This window comes from Triticum dicoccoides, chromosome 3B (assembly GCF_002162155.2).
Source record: "Triticum dicoccoides isolate Atlit2015 ecotype Zavitan chromosome 3B, WEW_v2.0, whole genome shotgun sequence".
NCBI classification, from domain to species: Eukaryota; Viridiplantae; Streptophyta; class Magnoliopsida; order Poales; family Poaceae; genus Triticum; species Triticum dicoccoides.
The window spans coordinates 13,835,343-13,850,322 of record NC_041385.1 but is presented as its reverse complement, the minus strand read 5'-3'; the positions used below and the strand labels follow the sequence as shown (position 1 = coordinate 13,850,322).

The 14,980-nt window shown below is 45.7% G+C and overlaps 1 protein-coding gene and 1 pseudogene across 1 annotated transcript; one reads left to right on the top strand and one right to left on the bottom strand.

Annotated features, from left to right (window-relative positions):
* The first annotated feature begins 532 nt into the window (after positions 1-532).
* On the top strand, positions 533-1,569 carry LOC119280506 (annotated as a pseudogene).
* Positions 1,570-6,293: 4,724 nt separating this feature from the next.
* On the bottom strand, positions 6,294-9,656 carry LOC119274401 (glutamate decarboxylase-like). Its single transcript, XM_037555094.1, has 7 exons — positions 9,459-9,656; positions 9,166-9,370; positions 7,938-8,138; positions 7,624-7,838; positions 7,201-7,454; positions 7,052-7,104; positions 6,294-6,948 (listed from the first exon to the last, which is right to left on the bottom strand). The coding sequence occupies exons 1-7, from the start codon at positions 9,542-9,544 to the stop codon at positions 6,499-6,501; spliced, it is 1,464 nt and encodes a 487-aa protein (XP_037410991.1). The 5' UTR covers positions 9,545-9,656; the 3' UTR covers positions 6,294-6,498.
* Between the last annotated feature and the right edge of the window lie 5,324 nt (positions 9,657-14,980).

Genomic DNA, 14,980 nt, shown 5'->3' with positions numbered 1-14,980 from the left:
GCCGCGGAAATAGACCGCTACAATGCGCGGGCACCATGCAGCATCTGAACAACTCAGTCCGAATGTTTGTGAACGATTTAGGGGGTCATGCTGGAATCTAACGCTGCAAGTTTGCACCACGGGAGCGGGGATCTCCGGCATCTTCAAAACGAGTGGACTGGTCACGATTTTGAATGAATCATATACCAGGTGCAAATTGGAAATTTGGACGAGGACAGACCTGATCCTATGGAGAGTGTGTCGTGTCGTGTGGTATAAAAAAACCTGCGAATCCGTAAATGATTTCCCTGCTGCATGCGTGGACTGTTGACCCGTCGTCACGCATACGGATTGCTCCATTTGGGCTGTTGACCCGTCGTCATGCGCGCGGTTCCATGCAGCTTCTTTCTCCTCTGTTACTTTCATCCATCCACCATGTCAACGTCGCTCACCTCCCCACTGTGCTCCCACCGCATGCATACATATACCGATATACGAGTGACCTAGTGATGGAACGGAGCGCATCTTCACTCGCCCAGCCACACGTACGCATGTCATGGACCCGTTCCTCACCGCGGCGGCCTTCCTCGCGCTGTTCCTCATCTTCGTCGCCCTCCCGCTCATCTTCCTCCGCCACTTGTTCAGCACTGGCGTCCCCGAGGTGGCCGCGGCGAGAGGCGTCGGCGCAGAGCTGCTGGGCTCGCTGCCGGTCACGGTATACCGCGCGGCGGACCACGTCGGGGTGCTGGAGTGCGCGGTGTGCCTGGCCGGGCTCCAGGACGGGGAGCAGGCGAGGTTCCTGCCCCGCTGCGGCCACGGGTTCCACGCCGGGTGCGTCGACACATGGCTGGCGTCCCGCTCCACCTGCCCGCTCTGCCGGGTCACCGTCGACGGCAAGCCCGACGCGCTTACGCCGACGAGTCCCCCTCCCGTCGGGAACCTGCCGGCGAGGTGAGCCTGACCTCTGACGGAGGCCGCTCCGCGCTTGGCACAGCGGAAGTGATGGTGATCGACGTTCCGGAGTCAAGTCAAGGATGGTGGCGGCGGCCCGGCACGACGGGTCAAAGTCTCCGGGCTTGGCCTGGCCGTGGTCGTTGAAGAGGCTGTGGAGCTTCGGGATGCAAGGACCGACGGGGTCGGCTCCGCCCTGTTCCGGCGGCAGCGGCAGCCGAACAGGCAGCAGATGTAGAGCGGGTAGCATCACCTGCGCAACCCCGAGAGCTCCGGTGTAGGTGTAGCATAGAGCAGGAATTGTCACCGGATGTGCCGCCCAGAGATCAACTCCAATGCCCAAGCTCTGCACATTTTTGCATGCTGGTATGAGACATAGATATTCTTAGATTCATTAAAAAGAATGATATTCACCAGCCCAAGAATTAGTAGTTCCATGCGTGTTTGATCGTTTACTCACTAAGCTTCTGCTCCCTCTTATATTTCTTTACGGTGGGAGTAATTTTTTTTGGCTTCTAGACCCTCTCACGTCATTTTTAGGACACGTCGCTTAGCGGCAAAGTCATTTTCCAACGGCTCTGCTATGTGGAGGGATCGGATTTACCAATCAGGTGGCTCGAGCTCAGCATATGTGGCTAGGTGGTGGAGTATTTCGGATTGCTTTTATCTAATTATCCATGCATATTTTGGAATCTATCTAATGTTTCCTGGAAAAAAAAAGGGAATCTATCTAATGTGTCCCATCAACATTTTTATCTTCTAAATGAAATGCTTTCAAAGAAATTTTTACCACAATTCCGTATGAGACAGATATTTTTATTATTTTTTATTCAATTTTGTTCAATTCTTTTACGGAAATGTTAACGCCCACACGTGTGGGCGTTTGCATCTCGTCCACACGCTGGATCCGCGTTCGTTTGTGAGCGCATGAATCTTGGCATGTTTCTAGTGCCATGTAGGACTGGCCTGGTGAATGGGTTCACCCGGTCACCCACACGGTTGTTTCACCACACGGGAGGGGTTGGTGTGTGGGCGTTCAGCAGTTCGCCCACACGCCACTTTTCCACGCACGCACAAGGGCTAGTGTGTGGGCATTTGCCATCTCGCTCACATGCCCGTCTCATCTCCCACACCCAAGTTGCCACTTGCCATGTGTTTTGTAGTGTACATGGCAACTGCCCTAGTGTGCTTTATAAGAAGGTGACAACTCTCTTTTTTTTCACCCGAACATGTCAGTTGCCACATTTTTTGCAGGGTACATGGCAACTGCCCTAGTGTGATTGTAAGCAGATGGCAACTCTTTTTTTTTTACCCGAACATGTTGTTTTGCCATGTCTTTCTGTAGCGCTACACGGCAATTGTCTAGTGTTAGTAGGTGGCAACTTCTAAAATTTTCAAATCATGGCAACTGTAGTAACCAGAACATACATGGCAACTGCCTAGTGTTAGTAGGTGGCAACTGCAGTTGCCCAAAAATGGCATCTGGAACTTTTTGACATGAGATGGCAACTGCAGTTGAGCAACCATGGCAACTGCAGTTGTCCGACATGGCAACCGTAGTTTAGCGATATGGCAACTGCAGTTAAACGAACATGGACGAGGGTTTGGACCATGGCAACCGCGGGCGCGCGGTGATTGTCACGCGTGGCGTGCGTGACCACGAGGTACGAGGCCTGACATACAAGACGTGTGGGCGTTATCTATTTCGACCACACGCACGCGTGTGAGAGGGATCGGGAGGGAAAAAAGGTGTATGGCATTACTTGTTTTGCTCACACGCAGGTGTGTGGGTTGTTCCTTTTATACACCACACAAAATATGTGAGCAGACTCCCTAATGTCCGCCTAACGCCCACACGTGTGGCACTTATCGGCGTCCTTCTTTTAATGGTATTTAATTTTTTTATTTAACTTCTAAATTATTTTTATTTGACTTTAAAAATAGACCTTGGATTTTTTTTGATAATTAAAATAGACCTCAGATTTTACAACAAGCACAACCCGCAATCCATCTTGATAGTCTGACATGTTTGCAGTAAGCCCTCGTATTTCATCAAAATCAAAACATCATAATGAAACCGCGGTGAGAAATGAAGTGCGGGTTGAACTTGATTAAATATAAGGTTCATATAGCAAAATGTGCTAATAATATATCAATCTTTATCTTAATCGTGTCCATCATTCCACATACAACGGACCAAAATAATCATGGGGTGCACGAGTGCATAGATTCTTCATTTCAGTGAATATATTCTCCCGACCTCGAGCTAATCTAAGGTTGTCGTAGAGGCATTGGAGAGTTTGTTTGATGCTAACTTGTACTCTCTCTGTTCCCAATACAAGTCTTTTTTTAATATGGGCTATATATGGATGTATATAAACATACTTTAAAACTTAGATTCATTCATCTGCTTCATATGTAATCTATATTAGAATCTCTAAAAAGACTTATATTTACAAACGTACGGAGTATCACTATTTAAGAATTCACCCGATTAATCAGTTAACGGGGCAGTTAATCGCTATTCATAGCTTGGACTAATCGAATAACACAGATTCATTGTGTTAACTTGCCAGGCCGATTAATTGGCTAGTTAGACCGATTAATCAGTTGTTAGGACAATTAATCCATGCTGGTCCATTAACAGGTGCGCAAACAAAGCCCAAATTTTTGGTCCGTAACCACTTCCAGCCACATTCAACTCCTTAATAGCTAGGATTAATAATTTTACCCCTTCTCTATGCTTTTCATGTTGGAAATATGCCCTATAGACAATAATAAAATTATTATTGTTATATTTCCTTATTCATGATAAAGGTTTATTATTCATGTTAGAATTGTATTGACCAAAAGTTTGATACATCATACATGTGTAGATATATAGACAAAATACCGTATCCCTAGTAAGCCAATACTAGACTAGCTCATTGATCAAAGATGGTTAAGATTTCCTAGCCATGGACATGAGTTGTCACTTGATAACGGAATCACATCATTAGGAGAGAATGATGTGATGGACGAGACCCATCCGTTATCTTAGCATATTGATCGTTCAGTTTATTGCTATTGCTTTCTTGATCAAATACATATTCCTTCGACTATGAGATTATGCAACGCTCTCGAATACCGGAGGAATAATTTGTGTGCTATCAAACGTCACAATGTAACTGTATGATCATAAAGATGTTCTACGGGTATCTTCAAAGATGTTTCTTGAGTTGACATAGATCGAGATTAGGATTTGTCACTCCAAGTATCGGAGAGGTATCTCTGGGCCCTCTTGATAATACACACCATAAGAAGCCTTGCAAGCAAAGTGACTAATAAATTAGTTGCAAAATAATGTATCACGAAATGAGTAAAGAGATATTGTCACCGGACGTGCCGCCCAGAGATCAACTCCAATGCCCAAGCTCTGCACATATTTGCATGCTGGTATATATGGGACATATATATTCGTTTAAAGATTCAGTAACAAATATATAGGTTATTCTCTGATAGATAATGGCCTAAGCAGAAAATTAGTAAAAGTTATTCTTCCAGCCCAAGAATTAGTAGCTCCATGGGTGCTTGATAGTTTTACTCACTGACCTTCTAGACCCTCTCACATCATTTTTAGAGCATCTCCAACAGAACGTGTGGTAGTGCGGCATGCTAGAAAAGTTTTGCAGTGCTAAAATAGTGTTTTTACTCGCGGGAGGTTTACCAAACGCACAAAAACATGGCGCCCAACCCGACGGCCCCACATGCAGCAGCCCGCGAGCACAAGCCGGCGTCCCAAATTTGTAGCCCCACAGCCCGTGTGTGTTAAAGTTACAACTTCATTTTTGTGCGTGCTCTATTTTACAGTTCTGCTGGAGCGCTGTGTTTTGTCTCTCGCGCGTCAAATAGGCGTTTTTTTTTCAGCGCGATGCTTATTAAGCGTGTTTGTTGGATGCTCTTAGGACACGTCGCTTAGCGGCAAAGTCATTTCCAACGGCTCTGCTACGTGGAGGAATTGGATTTACCAATCAGGTGGCTCGAGCTCAGCATATGTGGCTATGTGGTGGAGTATTTCGGATTCCTTTTATCTCATTATCCATGCATTTAGGAATCTATCTAATGTGTCCCATCAACGTTTTTATCTTCTAAATGAAATGTTTTCAAAGTAATTTTACAACAATTCCATAGAGTCAGATATGCTATTTTTATTATTTTTTAATCAAATTCGTTCAGTTATTGTAGTGGCGTTCGAAAATTATTTTCTATTTACCTTATAAATTATTTAAGTAGTTTGAATTGGCCCAAAGATGTGTTGTTGGCGTATTTCCAAAATAGACCTTGGATTTTATGACATGGCAACCGACAATCCATCTTGATAGTCCGTCACGTTTGCAGTAAGATTTCATATATTTCATCCAAATCAAAGTTCATGCACAAAATATGCTCATATCTCAGTCTTTGTCTTAATCTTGTCCATCATTTCCACATCCAGCGGACCAAAATCATGGGGTGCATGAGTGCACATACTCTTCATTTCACTGGATATATTCTCCCCGACCTCGAGCTAATCTAAGGTCAAGTTTATTTTGAAAATATCTTCCAATTTTTTAATTCATTATAGGGTGTATATACACCCATAAACCAAATGTTTCTATCCATGACCAGTGTCCTTAAAAACGAGCGACGGTGGTGAGGGATGAACACTATCCTCATGTTCAGTATACAGATTGTCGGTCAGTCACATACAACTCGTTATCTGTTTTACATTGCCAGGGTTGTAAGCTGAAGTTTTTTCTTTTTCTGAAGCTGATTTTCTTTCATGAAAACTTTTGATCTATTTGTCAACTGTCATGATAATACAAAAAACATTAAAAATAAAAAATACATCTATATCCGTAGACCACCTAGTACGACTAAACGAGCCCAACACTAAAGCGAGACGAAGTAAAAAATACATCCAGACTCGTAGACCATCTAGCACGACTAAACGAGCTCAACACTAAAGCAATCCGAAGGCACGCCGACGTCATCGTTACTCCCCCATCAGAACCAGCTAAACCTTATTGTAGTCCGTAACCAGCTAAACCTTATTGTAGTCCGTAGACCACCTAACACGACTAACCGAGCCCAGCATTAAAGCGAGCCGAAGACATGCCGTCGTCATCGTTCCTCTCCCATCAGAACCAGGTCCGTCGTCGTTCCTTCCTCATCAGAACCAGGCAAGCAGGCAAAACAGAACGAGGCAAGTAGGCAAACCTGATTATAGTAGACAGTTGGAAAAGAGTTATTCTCATGGGTCTTTATGACAGCCGTTTGGTTGAACGTCTTACCTGGCTGACTACCTTTGGTTATGCCTGGGAGCTTTGAGCTCTGCTGCCTGGTTTCATCACCGAAAATTGGAGCCGGGGAAAACCCCTTTATTAAAAAGAAACAGATAGAATTATACAAGTGACAGTGCAATCCGCGTGCGTACGTACAAAATACGGAGGAGGCAGGTCTTGACAGTTCACATACGCACCCCTCCACAATAATTATACAAGAATCAAGATACAACATAGACAGACGTGTTAAAACAAAGCACGGCCATCAGCAGACTCCGGCCTTCTTGTTCCCGGCCAGGCCCTTGAAGGCCTCGGTGACGGCGTCCACGGTGCTCTTGGAGGCGCCCTCGGCGGCGGCGGCGTTGGACAGCTTGATGGCGTGGACGGCGTGCGCGTCCAGCTCGCGCACGATCTTGTTGATGTCGGCGAGGAGCCGCTGCGCGAGGCTCCGGTTGAAGTCCTCCCGGATGACGATGCGGAGGACCGCGACGTGCTCCGCGTCCGCGGGCATGGTGTAGGCCGGCACGATCCACCCGAACCTCCTCAGGTTCTCCGAGATGTCAAACACGCTGAAGTTGGTGCTGTCCTTGAGCCTGATGGCCACCAGCGGCACGCCGTCCGCCTTGGAGAGCACGTCGAACCGCCCCGTCGCGTCGATGCCCTCCTTGAGCACCGCCGCGTTCAGCTTGCAGTTCTCCATGATGTGCTTGTACCCCTGTGTGAAGTGTGTGAAGAAAGATGTCAGTCAGACACCAAAATTCTCTGCATTTTGCAAATGAGCGAGGGAATCATGCTGAAGGCTAGCTGACGACGCATACCTCGAAGCCGAGGCGGATCAGTTGATAGTATTGTGCAATGATCTGGCTAGCACCTGCACATAATTCACACGGTACACACCTAAGTTGTTTGTAACATCACAGAGAAATCATGCTGAAGCTGAACTAGAGAACAATATACTACTACTGACCTTTGGAGAAGTTCAGTGTGAATGTGGGCTGATCTGTTCCCAGATAGTTTATGTGGAAAATGAGTTCGTCGGGCAGATCGTCTTTGCTCCGCCAGATGACCCATCCAACACCAGGGTACACAAGGCCATACTTGTGCCCACTAACGTTGATGCTCTTCACCAATGGCAGCCTGAAGTCCCATTCAAGCTCAGGCTGGAGAAAAGGAGCGATAAATCCTCCACTGGCGGCATCGACATGGATCGGCACATTCCACCTGCATTATGTGGATCGTAACAAGACACATGTCAAATGTGTTGCATTGCTACCAGAACAATTTAGTCAATTAGGATACTAGTATTTGTCTACTGTAATGCATACTATTTACGCAATTTCAAGGAAATTTGTCTACATAGGATATAATTGTCAGCATCTAAATCGCATACCCTGTTTTCTTGTTCTTCTCCACAAGAAGGTCATTCAACAGCTTCACATCTTCGTACTCTCCAGTGAGAGTAGAACCCAAGATGGCTGCAACACATATAGTGTTCTCATCCACCATTTCAATGGCCTTCTTAGGATCCATGACATAGTACCCTTCAGTTAACTTGACCTCCTTCAGTTCCACTTCAAAATATCTAGCAAATTTCTCCCAGCAAACCTACGAGCAAGAGAGGTTACAAGAGCCACATTTCTGGCACATACATACAGTGGTAAAGTTTAAAGATTTTACTTCACAGATGAACAACAAAAGAAATACCTGAACATTTGCACCAGTAACAATGTTAGGTTTGTCGCATGGCTTCCCCTGCTCCTTCATTTTGTTTGCCCACTTCCTCTTGAACGCCAGGCCTGCAAGCATTATCGCTTCCGAGGACCCCACTGTTGAGACTCCGATAGCAGTCTCATCCTCGCCGATTGGCGCATTGAACAAGTGAGCTATCATGTTTACACAACGGTTCTGCGGAATTTTAAACAAGTGATAAGCAAATGCATGTCGTGCTTAAAATCGACAGCTTGTCCATGCATTCCGAGATATAGGTATATTGGTTGTTAAAATCCAAGAACAACAGTACATGATAATAAGCGTATTGTGCTGGTTTACATGAGATAACTGGATCAAGAGGCTCTGCTCCAAGGGTTTGCAACAGGGTTTGCATAGTCTGCATGCAATCAACTGGCATGCTGCCCACCAGAAATCACATTACAATGTTGCTTGCATAGTGTGTTCTTACAAACAGCATGAAAAATACATAGTCACTGTTACCAAATTCCCTACCAGGTGATGCCTAAAATAGGAAGATTTCTTAAAAGTGTACTACTTCCAGATTCAGCCAGACCGTTGCGGCCCACTAGAAACCAGGTGAAACCATTTGCTAAATAAATGTGAAGTGGCCCAGACCACCAGACCAAAACCATCGATCCGTGTCACAACTAGCTGAAGGTTCATCCATATGGAACAGAACAGCTATCACTTTCCCGTTACTGAAGCAAACTATGTTTTCAAGAAGGTTGACAGGCCAGCGGGTCACGAACAGTTAGTAAATGAACCATACCAAACTAGTATGCACTGGTGGCTGGCTAGCATCAGGTGGTTGTCTGCAGCTCTCAAGAAGCCCGATGGATACGTTCTCCTATTCAGATTCTGGATTAGCCAATTCATTCATATCGTCGGGTCGAAATTCATTATGCCAACCAAGGCCTCCCGTTGGCTTTCTCCTCCGCCCGGCTCCGGTTCGCCGGAGAGCCGCCGCCGCGGGCGGAGGTACAAGGGAGCAGCAGAGCAGAACAGAGCAAAGCAGAGGGGTACCAACCGAAACTGCACGAGTGCTGGGATCTCGGACCCTTCTATTTTTAGGAGATTTGCTGCTACTTGCCAACATGGTACTACTACTAAATGTGTTGGGGATTGTCCCCTTGCCCGGAAATGGTAAGGAGAAATAAATAAAAGGAGAGTGTGGGATCTGGGGTGTGCATCCCGGATGGACCTGGAGCTCGGTGGTGACTGGGTACTCGTCCATGTCGACGTAGTTCTTGTTGACGGAGTCCATCATGAGCTTGCCGCACTCGGGCTCCATCCAGGTGGTGACGAAGGACGCCAGGTTCAGCCGCGGGTTCCCGTCCAGCATCAGCTCGTCGCTGATGATCTGGTACGCCGCCTCCTTGGGGATCGACCCCGAAGGCATCCGGTACCTGCACCGACACCCCTCCGTCAGTCAGATCTCCGGCGAACGAATCGAGGCCTCCGGCCGGTCTCTCTCTCTCCCTCTCTGGTCCTCACCGCGGGAGCTCCTCGCGCACGTAGCGCGAGGAGAAGGTGGAGTAGACGGCCTCCCCCGCGCTGGAGCTCGCGTGCGAGATCACCATGGCCGCCGGCGCTCAATGCTACTGCTCTCCTCTCCGCTCCGCTGGAGTGGTCTAGTGTGTCTGGATGGAATAAAGGATGAGGTCGGGCAGTGGTGGTGTCACACCGACGGTGTGTGCGCTGGTGCCTTGTAGTGGCGTGGGGGTGGTGGTGGTGGTGGGGTACCGTGGTGGGTGGCCGGTTACCGCGAGGCGTGCTGGCGTGGTGTGTGGAGGAGAGGAGGGGAGGGGAGGGGACTGACCGGGGGAGCTGGTCGCGGACGTAGCGGGAGGCGAAGGTGGTGGAGTGCAGCGGCTCGGCCGTGTCCGACCCCGTCGCTGCCACGGTTACGACCATCGTCCTCCTCCTCGCTGTCGCGGGCACCACCGGGAAAGTGACGGCGAGTCGGCCGGGAATCAGTACGGTTCTCCACGAATGGATGGAGGCGGAGGTGGAGGTGGGTGTGCTCTGTCGGCGGCGATGGGATGGGAGGGACGGCCCTTTTGTTTAGTGCAGCGACGCACACGTACGCGCGCGCCGTGGCACGCGTCGCGCCGCGGGGTGGTTGCGCACGGTGAGCTGGCCACAAGGTAGTCGATCACGCGCCCACTTTATTATTTTTACATTGCGACAAGCGGGAGAATGCTACGCGCCCGGTGGGAGAGGTTGACGCGTGCCGGTGCCAACAACATGTCCCCGCTGGAGAGAAACGGTAGTATTGAATTTGCTTTTGTTAACTGTAAAAAATATTGGATCAACTAGACGATAACCCGTGCGTTGGTGTGGTACTTTCGGTAACAAATGTATAACTAGGTGCTACATAAACAACTAAAACTAACGAGAACAAAATGCAAGAGCAATATACTTGCAAATCAATAAAAAATATGAAGCATATAACAAAATAACGACGTATAAAAGAGAAAAAAAATAGATTCAACATACATTTTTAAAAAAAATAAAATGAAGGATAAACTATATAGATTTGCTCCGGGCACCCAATACATACACCGTGTCCATGACAGTACAGAACTTAGTGCAACAAATTAACTGTTGACTAACATACATGAAATGATGATGTTGCGTGGCGGCGCTGCATAAATATGCCAATGCAAAAGTTATGACTTATAGCTTAGATGCATGACTTGCTGATGTGGCATGGATGCATGGCAAAAAAAAATAGATAATGGGTTGTAGTGCATATATCACAATTAAATAAAACGTGATTCAAAACTCACAGTTAATGCAATAATGCATGTTGCATGGTACAAAATTCTCATGTGTGGATCAGACGAATCCTAGTAGATCAAGCTAGTAAGGCTACATTTGTTCAACAATAACCACAGTTACAATTATCTCAGTCTTGTGTCTGAATGACTAAAAAGCGGTACTACTACATATATGGGGATTGCTAAATCTCAGTCTTAAGTATGTGTTGTGTGTCTACAGGCTGTATCCTTTCGACTTGAGCTTCTCTCCATTGGTGGCGGTTGATGTTCTGGTACGCTAGTCCTACGGGGCCTTAGCAAGATGACTTCACGGCTATCTACGACAACACGGTTTGTTCGGCTCCTGTGAGGGAGCGGCAATGATGCTTGTAATTGTCGCTAGATGGTCTACATACCTGTATGTATTTTTTATTTCTGATGTTTTTTGTACTAGCTACCTTAATCAGTTGATGAAAAGATCAAAAAAAAAATTTCGCGAAAAAAGTCACAGTCCATGCTGTACTCATGGGATCGTACATGAACATCCATACAAAATTTTCTTGCAGCACCTCTGCTACAGTACATACAATCCAACAGCAACGTCACCGCACTGCCAACAATCGACCAAACACATCACAAACATAATCTAGTGGCCAAATGCCAGAGGAGTGATCCAGTTTATAAGGAAAACCGAATCGAAAAACTTAACAAATTGACCCATTTATAAGGAAAACCGGGCGGAAAATCATACAAGGCAGGGCCAAGCTAGTAGACATAAGGCTATTTATGACGACGATCAGCAGAGAATGGAGATGGAAGATGAGGCGGCGCCCTGTTGGGAGGAGGAGGGTGCCGTGGCGGCCGACGAAGGGCCAGAGAAGCTGCGGCGGAATGGGAAGCATCAAAACAAGCATAAGGAATTGCAGTATGCAAGGGGCTTTGGGGGTGGTCATTAGAGACAGCAATCTCTCGTTTACTGTTGCTAAAGATAGCAACCTGGTTGATGCTCCACCGGAGATGATTGTACCTGTGTTTAGCAAAGAGCTATGTGGAGTTGATGATTACTGAATACAATACAACCTTTTTCTAACAAAAAATATAAAAGAACTCCCTCTCACCGCTTTTTTTTCCGGGGTAACTCCCTCTCACCGCTAAAGCCTTGGTTCGCTGGAATATCCGAAGAACTGCGCAATTGGCATCAAGGGTGTTAAAGTGGTCTCATACATACATACATAAATTATCCTTTTGTTTTTCTCCAGTTCTTTAGCCGCGGTTCTCGTGCACACCTGTAATTCAGTTGTTTTCCTCTTAACGAATGAAAAGCAAAGCTTGCTGCGTTTCACCAAAAAAATAAAAGCATTACATGGTTGGCTGGAGACTGATTGCTTCTGCCAATCATGTTCGAATAGGAGACAATATGGGCTGCCCATGTAACTACTGAAAGCTGCTCTGCTGTTCAACCAGACTGTAAATCAGAGCAGTTCTCAGCAGTTATGAGAACTGCAAACGGTAACAATGCTTATTTTCAAGCCTTGGCTAACCATAGACACAGAAAAAAATCACCTTACTGAGCTGGATGGCCCCAATGGGGTAGTGACTTCTACTGCTGACATGTTGAAAGTGGCCACTGATTTCTATAAGAATCTTTTTGCTTTTGAATCTAAACCTGACATACACCTTGATCCTGATTTCTGGGGAGATGATGAGAAGGTTCTGAGCTTGATAGAGATAATTTAGAAAAACCTTTTTCTGAAGAGGAAATTAGACAAGCTATCAAGAGCTCATATGCCTGTGGGGCCCCTGGCCCTGATGGTCTTTCCTTTCTGTTCTACTAAACTTTTTGGGATAACATTAAAAATGACTTCATGTGGATGGTCAGAGATTCTGAAGCTGGTACTCTGGATGTTTACAGACTCAACTTTGCCCTTATTACCCTCATCCCCAAAACTCCTTTGGCCAGGGAGATGAAAAACTTTAGGCCCATTAGCCTTAGTAATTGTGCCGTTAAGATCTTTTCTAAAGCTATGACTACTAGAGCTTCTCCTTTATGTGACAAGCTAATCTCCTCCAACCAGACTGCCTTCATCAAAGGGAGGTTCATTTTGGAAAGTGTTGTGATGGCTCATGAAGTGATACATGAGGTTCACAAGTCTGGGGGGGAGTGAGCTAATCCTTAAGTTGGACTATGAGAAAGCTTATGATAGGGTCAATTGGGATTTCATTAAGGAGATGCTCCTTTCTAGGGGCTTTGGGAACAAATGGGTTAATTGGGTATTTAGTACCCTGTATCAACGAACCTTTCAAGTCAGAATCAATGAAACTAATGGGCCACATTTTGTGGCTGGAAAGGGTCTAAAAGGGTGATCCTCACTCTCCTTTACTTTTTAACTTGGTTGCTAATGTGTTTACCAAAATGCTATCCAAAGCTGCTAGAGCTGGCCTAATTGCTGGTCTCTTACCTCAGGTGATCCCTGGGGGTGTCATCAGCTTGCAGTATGCTGATGACACTATTTATTTTTGCAAAACTCAATGGCTTGTGCCAGGAACCTGAAATGGATTCTGGCATGTTTTGGATATGAAAATTAACTTTAGTATTCCTTTGGATTTAATAAAAGTGATCTACATACTATCAATGTTCCTTTGGATTTATCCAATGAATTTGCACAAGTTTTCTGTTGCCAGTTTGGGGATTTCCCCTTCAAATACCTTGGAGTGCATCTTCATTATAAAAAGCTTAGGAGGGAAGACATTCAGCATATTACTGATAGGATCATTAAAAATATTGCTGGCTGGTTGGGTAGACATCTGTCCTACAGGGGTAAATTAATTCTTTTATCTACTTGCATTGCCAGCATCCCTGCTTACCTGATGTCTGTTATGAAATTTCATAAATGGGCCATTGATGCCATTACTTCACAAATGTCTTATTTCTTTTGGGGCAATGTGGGGGATACCCACAAATATCATCTTGCTAGCTGGGGGTTGATTGCTCAGAAAAAAGAATTTGGGGGACTAGGGGTTCCTAACCTTAGAGAGTACAACATGGCCCTTCTGGCCTTTTGGGAGGAGATTTTATGATGGTAGAGATAGTGATTGGAAGAAAATCATAAGTTTCAAATATGCTACTGACAAACCCAATATCTATTGGGGGAAACCTGGGCTGGGCTCTCCTTTTTGGAAGAGCCTAACATGGGCCCTTGATGGAGCTAAAATTTTTATTAGCTGGGTCCCTGGGAATGATGAGAACATTGCCTTCTGGCATGATAATTGGACTGGGGAATGTTCCCTAAAAACTAGATTCTGGGAGCTGTTTGACATTTGTCAACAACAAGATGCCACCCTTGCCCATGTTTGGGATGACAATACTCTACAGCTGACTTTCAGGAGGTGTGTAGATGATATCATTAGGGAAAAATGGTATGATTTGTGTGAGATAGTTAGTAACTTTACCCCTGGTGCTGCTCCAGACTTTCCTAGATGGAAACTTGAACCTTCTGGGGTCTGCACAGTAAAATCTTTTTACAAAATGATTAATTTTGGAGGGATATCTTCTAATATTAAAGATGCTATTTGGAAAATCAAAATCCCACCTAGTATTTATGTCTTTCTCTGGCTAGCATATAATAATAAGTGCTTGACAAGAGATAATCTAGCCAAGAGAAGATATGTGGTGGATCCTACATGTGTTTTCTGTGGGGAGAATGAATCGGTTAATCACTTATTTTTTGACTGTGTGGTAGCTAGCCAAATCTAGAACATAATTGTTGAAGGGATGGATATTTTAGCCCCATCTTCTTTTCTGTCATTGTCTCCTTTGTGGAAAAAGGAAAAGAAGTATGAAGCTGTTAATATTACCACATCCGCTACCTTGTGGGGCTTATGGCTTTTGCGCAACGAATTTGTATTTCAGGGGCGAAAATGGCAAAGCATTCGCTGCATCATGGGCCTGGTGGGAGGGTTGATGAGATAATGGAAGATCTTATGCTCCGACGCCCAGGGTGTGTTTCTTCCCCGGTGTTTAAGGCTTTTGGACCGGCGAAGAGGGGAATTGCTTAGAATAGCTTGGGAGGTGTGAAGTGACCTGAACTATCTGTACTTTCTCCTCTTTATTTTGGCGCCAGGCGTTGGCTGGTCTCATCTAAGTGCCTTGTAATAGGGTAGTTTGCTAAAAACCTTTCTGTGACAGCTACTTTGGCTGTTGCCGAGCGTTGTACTCTGTCCTGGTCGCGTTGGTTTTGTCTTTGCTTTTTAATA